This window comes from Gallinula chloropus (assembly GCF_964237585.1).
Source record: "Gallinula chloropus genome assembly, chromosome: 1".
Taxonomy (NCBI): domain Eukaryota; kingdom Metazoa; phylum Chordata; class Aves; order Gruiformes; family Rallidae; genus Gallinula; species Gallinula chloropus.
Genome location: NC_140085.1, coordinates 41,355,373 through 41,362,804, shown reverse-complemented (window position 1 = coordinate 41,362,804; position 7,432 = coordinate 41,355,373). Strand labels below are relative to the sequence as shown.

The window sequence follows — 7,432 nt, the reverse complement described above, 5'->3', positions numbered from 1 at the left end:
ATTTATATATGGGGGGGTCAAGGGGAGAAGGAACTTGCTGGCACACTAGAGGACAAAGAAAAAAGCTTGGTCCAATGGTACCAATACCAGCGTTTCTGCTGAGCACTGAGTAGGATCTGGCCTAAAACTGAGTTTGCCCCACTTAATTTGGCTGTTGTTGATGTATAAGAGGTCTATCACAGTTACACGTGATCCTTATATTCTATTTTATGGCAAATTTCATTCAAAATATGCAGTTTCTCTAGCTAAAGTTTCTGTGTCTTCTGAGCTATACACTAGCAAGACAATGGTCACACATCAGCACACACACAATTCTCTCTTTATAGATCTTACAAAAATTTTGAGCAACACAACAGCTGCTGAGAAGAGAATATAGAGAATGAGTTGCTCTGGAATTTTATGGGCTTCATATAAATGTGCATATTTAGTTTTGGTTTTGTGTTCCTGCTCCAAAATCTTTTGTCTTTCTCCAGTTCAATTTATCTGTAAGCATTAAGACACTTCTAAGAACTCCTGCACCTCTAACATAATCTTTGGGAATAAGAGAACCATGTTTGATAAGCCACAAAACCCGTATTGCATCAGAAGTCATTAATTTGTCTGTGAAAACTAAACATTCTTGCTTTCTACAACACACACACAAAAAAAACCAAACCAAATGAAAACAAAAAATAAAATGACCAAACCCAGTTTTCTACTTACAGCCTGAACTACGCTTCAACATGGTTAAATTGTCTGCTAAACAATGTACCTCCAAATAATCTTGAGTTATCACAAAAAGCTTTGGTTTACCTTTAGGAATGAAACCTTATTTAAAGAATGAGGTGTATATATACACAACATCAGAACTATCAGAGACATTTCTTGCATTTCCCAGTACTTATTTTACAGTGAAACTGTGCAGCATGAAACCCCAAAGGAAATCCAATGAAAGCATCTTTAGTAAAAGGTAGAAACTTTAATTTACATGCAAAACTACAATATATTCATAATAAAAAAATGGTGACAAAACAAATTAAACACAGTTTGTAAAAATCATCCACGTTGTTAAATAGGTCTGTACACCCAAAGATTTACAAAGTCCCTGTGCATTTCCCTGTGTTTTCAATGCACAACTGAGTTTAAAGGTTCTGCTCGAATATTCCCCAAGTCAAGAGCTGAATCTGTCTCTTCATCAATTTCACCAATGACAGCACTGGAATAGAAAACAGATTATTGGTTGTTGAAACCCTCTGGTGCAAATCTGGAAAGCCACAAAATTAACTTGCTAGCAAAGAACTTCGGGGTTTTTTTTCTTTTTAAAAAATTATTGTGGAGCTCCACCCTTTAAGCTTGAAAGCCTGATGGCTGTAAGTAAAGTCTAAAAGAACTTTGATGTTTTGATTGTTTGTTTTTTATTAAATACAGATTTTAAAAACAAACTCCTACTGGTCTATTTTAGGCAGTAGGTACACCGCAAACAAGAACTGGAAACCTTCCAGAGAGATAATAGCTTTTCAGGAATAATGTCTACCTATATCAATGTGTAAGTGCATACAGCAGTAGATAAGCAAGATAATTTCCTTCCACACAGCTCAGTCAAATAGCATTACCTTAACCAAGGGTGAATACCCAGTTCTTCACCTATGCTATATTAAGACGTGCCTGGAGTAAACCACTAGGGGACTCAGTAAAACTGCCTTGAAGAGAAAAGAAGGTGAAGACAATAGATGTTCTCGGGATAAAAACTATAGATAAAAACAGAGAAAATGTAAGAACAAAGAGTTTAATCCATCTGACATTTCCTTCTATCTACCACTTCAGAGACTTATGAGGTAGTGACTGTATCCACAAAAAGACTTAACAGCCACCAGAAAATGCCACTAATTCATCCAATAGCTTTTGGGAAAAAAATCCTATTCTTGGTCTTTGCTACACGCTGCAGTGCCACAATTAAGTTCCACACTGTGCAAGGAAATACCCTCACGTATAACTTGTCAGAGTATCTTCCTTTCTGCAAGAACTGAGAAAACTAAATGAATTTAAATGAAGCAATTATGTCCCCATTTCCTTTTAACAACCCACAGCATCCAATTACCTCTATAACTGTGCTCAAGATATTCTTTTATAGAAAGTATTCTTTTTTTTTGTTAACTTTACAAATTTAGAAACATATTCATGAGAACTAATAATTCTGTATTTGTGCAAATTTTAACATACTGAAATAAAAGCATCCTTGTAGGTAAAGTATGTAACAATGACTTGGCTTTTTGAAGGAAGTTACTGCTAGAGGGGCATGGTTAGCCCTACCTCTGCACTTTCACCAATTTACTTATTCTTGCTGAAAAGCTTCAGCAATGAGAGCCTTCCAACGTGATCAGCTTTCTCAATTACGCTAGATAAACATAACTTATGTAAACATAAATCTATGCCTTGACATATTTTTGAGCAGAAATGTCCAACAGCATTGTAAGATTAAAATTCCTGTCTGAGCTCACAGGTTGGTAACTGTGACATGCTCTTTTTCCAGTTGTGATGAAAAATAATCTCTGTTGTCAGTTTCAGAATGCTGCTGCAAAAATCATCTTCCCAGCAGTCCCACTTACCAGGCCTTCTTTCCTCCTCTCTTATAACCCTCCCGTCTGTTTGACACATCAGCTACTTTCCTCTGCATTTAACGAGCTTTTACTATCATTCTGTCATGGCATTTTACATCAAATATCAAGTCCTACCTGTGACCTGTCAGTACATTGGCTCTGCTGTCCAGCTGTTACACTGTGAAGCCAGAACCTTCGTGCATTTCCCAGGTTACAGAGTTCCCAGTGAAAACCTTGTCTAAAAAAGTCCTGTTAACAGTTAACTCTGCACACCAGACTGCTGACTTGACGCACTCAAGTTCTATCTCATCTTTTGTTCATTCTTCTGTGTTTTCCTCTGGCCACAGATCGTACTGTTCACACACTGGAATAGAGAACATCTACACAATGCCTTGACTCAAGAAAGGAGAATGCTGAGCTTTACACTGACCTTCCTAGGTTGCTATTAGTGCATGAGCTGGTCAATGTACAGCTCGGTAAATCCTGACCAACAGTATCTTAATGTTACTGTAATCACTTCAGTAACAGAAGCAGAGATATTTGCTAATTAATATGCCTCAGCTTTGGCAGCACAGTCAGTGCTACCCACAGATACAGCTGAGGCTATCAAGATGTAGAATTGGTATTATATATATAATAGACCACCCCCTAAATTTTTATGAATTGTTTTAAACAAGCATATATTATACTTACACGTTATCACCTCTTACAATGTATAATCCCAGCACTACTTGCTCAACTCCTTGTGAAGAACTGAACACTCGTTCGTGGCTTTCATCCAAAATCAAGTTAATGGTCTGATCAAAACCTTTGAGGGTTCCCTGAAAAAAACCACACAAAAGCACATCACTCCAAATCCCTTTTAAATTTCTCATCTCTGCTTTTAAGGATATCTTAAACAAAGTGGCAGTACTAAAGGACTAGAGAACAGATGCTCTATTTATGCTTTATTGTTAGGCTTAAACACAAACAGATGGAGAATTAAACTCTAAAAGTAACTGACCAATTAAGAAAAGGATCTGTATTTACTACTGAGTGTTCATGTTAACAGCTACAGTAATCTTGAGCATGACATTTCCCTTATACCAATGGCAGACTTCTGGGCAACTGATTTTACTACTCTTACACTATTTTAGTCTTCCATGTACTGAAGTTTCCAGAAATCACAAAGTTACAGAAATCAAAGAGGAGAAAAACTGTTATTATTTTGGCCAACAGTACTGAAACTACTCTTAAAACGTGATTTTAAGTGGTGTCTCTGGGAAGGAGATTGATTTAGTTCCACAAAAGTACTCAAGAACACCTCCAGAACATACAAAAGGAAGAATTTCCGTGACACCTCAATAGACATTTGAAAAAAGAAAAGAGCTAACAAATGATTTGTGTAATTTACCATCAGTAATCGATTAAGAAATTCAAACTCATGGAAGAGACCATCATTCAAACAGTACTAATACCCGTTTATACCACCTAACTATGTAGCAATGAATCACATACACCAATTCCATCCCAGTATTTTTGGTAGAAATTATCTTTTCTCACAGCACAAACTTTACCAGATTCCAACCAGATACAAGATTTGGTGAAGCTAGTATTTTTCTGCTGAAAGAACAGTTTTCTCTTTCCAGACACTGCACAAAGCTAAGTACAGACAGAAAAATATAATAGCATGATCTTTGCATGAGGATTAAGTTTAACTTAAAATACAAGAGAATGGGGTTGGGGTGGGAGAGAGAAGAAATACTACAACACCCCCCCCCCCCCCCCCCCCAAACACACAGAAACAATAAGCACAATTATACGGTCTAATATTTAAGTGGTTTTTTGGTCCTCAGCTTTTCAGGCTTACAGAGAATTCCATAAAAACTCTTCAACAATTATCAGCTGTTTTTTCTAAAATCACATAGAAGAAAATGGCTTTAGCAAGGAAGTTAAAGAGCTTAGTGAAAAGGACATTTCAGATGGAAACTGAGTTGCTGAACAGAAAAAGTAGTAGCGCATTTTCTTTTATGCATTCCTCCAAAAAAAGGCCTTTTGGCATGAAGTCAGAACACCTGCACACACGAGTTTATCAAAGGACAAAGCTGACAGGCCACAACCAAAACCTGTTCAGATCATACAATGTAAAATAATGGCCACAAAGCTCCAAACAACCCCCAGTTGTAAACATGTGAACACATAACTGATGATATCCTAGTATAGCTTCTTCACTGCCGTGATATAAAGTCTTGATGGGGACAAAATAAGATGTAACAAAATACAAGTCTCACCACAATCATTCTTCCATCAGAAGTAATTACTGCAACAGTACCTAGTAATTCATTAAGGAAATGCTTAAATATCTGAAATAGAAACATTAGCATTTTCTGAATCACTCATAATTAGCGCAAGCTTTAAGAGCCAGTAAGAGCCTATCAGCATTTCAACTTTTTGTTTTAACAAATTATAATACAATATTTTTTTTAATCACAACCTTTTTTAAAGTTTTCCTTTACCCAACCAGGGGGAGCCATGAAAACTGGAGACAGACTGTTTACAAGGGCATGTAGTGACAGGACAAGGAGTAACTGCCTTATGATGAAGTGTAGGTTTAGATCAGATACATGGAAAAACCACTGCACTGTAAGAGCAGGGACACTTGAACAGGTTGCCTACTCCCTGGAAGTGTTCAAGGTCAGGTTGGATGGGGCTTTGGACAACCTGGTCTGGTGGAGGCGTGTCCCTGCCCCTCTGTCCAGGGGGCTGCAACTGGATGGTCTTTAAGGTCCCTTCCAACCCAAACCAGTCTGTGATTCTAAGACACACAAACATTAAACACCATTAAAAGCATACTGAAGATTTAAGTTTACCTCTCTTCCTATTACTAACCACACTAACCAAACACTGAAACAGGAGATTCACAAAACGCTTCAAGCTAAGCCCTTAAAAACAGCTTAGGAGTGGGGATCCCAAGTCTGGCATCAAGCATCCATTCACTCTAAAGCTCTAACAATAACAATTTGATGATTGCATATCCATTATCCCGAGTGATTTTGGATACCTTACTGTTTATAAATAAAAATGCCCATAGGCTATGAGAAGTTAGGGGGGAAAAAAAAAGCAAGAAAAAGTTTCCAAGAGCACCAACTCACAGCTTTTGTGCAAATGGTGTAGAAATGGTAACTAAACACACGTTAACAGTCCTTTGAGGAGCCAGGCCCATTGTGAATCTTGCTCCTCACCACAGGTCAGGGTTGCAGCACTAACAGCTATATTCTCTGGTTTTCCTGTAACCTCCATTCTACCTGTTATGCCAGTCCCACCTAAATAGAAACGGAGAGTCAACCAGGAAGGGCGAAAACAAGGCAACGGCCAGGAGGAACGGGATGCCAGAGGCCAGCAGCCCCGGCCGACATGCTTTCTGCAAGCCCTTCAGCAACCTGTCAGGCCTAGAGATCCCCTCACAGCTCCCACCCTGGCAGGCCCGGAGGAACCCGATACCCACAGTGGCTCTAGCACCCAGCCCCGCGCCATGCTGCAGCCGCCAGCGCCTCGGAGCGAACGCGCCGCCCGGCCCTCAGCGGCACCGAGCGGCCGGGCCCTGCACCCGGCCTCCCGCCATTGCCGCGGAGGAGAGAAGGCCCGTTCCCCGGGGCTACCCCGGGGCGTCTCCGCTGGGCGGAAGGATACGGTTGATGTAATTCTCCAAGGCAGAGGTCATGGCGACGGCTCCCGCGCTTCGCCTCACAGCGGCGACCACCTCGCGCGAGACAGCGGCTGCAACGGCAACGGCCGCTCCCGACGCCACCTCCGGCGCGCGCCGCTGACGCGCGGCCAGCCACGCAGGCGCAGAGGCGCCGCTCCGGCCCGTCGCGCGCACGCGCGACGCGCCCCAACGCCCCCAGGATTCAAACGGCGCGAGATGGGCGGCGCGAGTGGCCCTTGCAGGTGCGCGTGCGCGGGAGGGGGCCCGCGAGGCAGCGCGAGCGGGCTGTACCAAGTAGCGGTCGCTGAGGGCGGCGGGGGAGGTTTGTGTTGCCCCCTCCGTGGCACATGGCGCCATCCGTAGGGAAGCTTGGGCGGGGTGGGGGGGCGCGCAGGCGTAGTATGGCTCCTCGTCTCCCAAGATAGCCTTGTAGGTAGTCATGGATGTTGGTTTAGGGAGTGATGTGTCCGGCTTGGGAGTTGGTTTTAGGAGCTTCGCTGCCCTAACGCGGGAGCCATACATCCCATCCCTCTGTTCCCTGCGGGCTGCCGCCGTGAGGCGGGCGGGAACGGGGCTTGGCTGCTGCCCCTCCGCGCTGCCTGGGGAGGGGGGCCGTGGGATGGGTGCCTGGGGCCAGCCCCGCAGTGTTGTTTGCTGAGCCCCCCCTGCAGAGGTGCTTTCTGTAGGAACTGGTGGATGTCTGGGGGTGGGCGTGAGGCTGGGGGAAGGTGGCTTTGCTGTGCCGGGATCCCACTGGGATGAGAGCGCCAGCCCACCTGCTTGAGCCCAAGCTGCGGTCTGTGAGAGGAGGGTTGTGCTGCTGCTATACAGAGAAATGCAGCGATGGAGCTCTGCAGTCAGAGCAGAACTCCACATCTTTTTAAAAGATGTGCAGTGTCAGGCATGTGGTGATTCTCATGCAGAAGGATTTTCTGTTTGGAGGAGCCTCTCTGTAATCTGTAAACGTGGGAATGAGAAATAGGGATGTCCTGAAGAACTTGAGCTTTGTCATTTATGTACAGTGTCACCTGTTGCTAGCATTCTTCTGTGTCTGTAATTATCACAGCCTTCTGTACTTTGTGTTCAATTCACAGGCTGCACACAGTGTTCCCTCAGTCTCCTCAGAGAGTCCTGTCAGATAAGGGTCCTGTCGGAAATTGCTGGGTTCAGT

The 7,432-nt window shown here is 43.0% G+C and overlaps 1 protein-coding gene across 1 annotated transcript; it reads right to left on the bottom strand.

The window, feature by feature from the left end:
* Window positions 1-944: 944 nt before the first annotated feature.
* Window positions 945-6,359, bottom strand: LSM8 (LSM8 homolog, U6 small nuclear RNA associated). The gene is made up of 4 exons (XM_084263856.1): window positions 6,246-6,359; window positions 4,847-4,887; window positions 3,270-3,397; window positions 945-1,195 (listed from the first exon to the last, which is right to left on the bottom strand). The coding sequence occupies exons 1-4, from the start codon at window positions 6,274-6,276 to the stop codon at window positions 1,105-1,107; spliced, it is 291 nt and encodes a 96-aa protein (XP_084119982.1). The 5' UTR covers window positions 6,277-6,359; the 3' UTR covers window positions 945-1,104.
* Window positions 6,360-7,432: the final 1,073 nt, after the last annotated feature.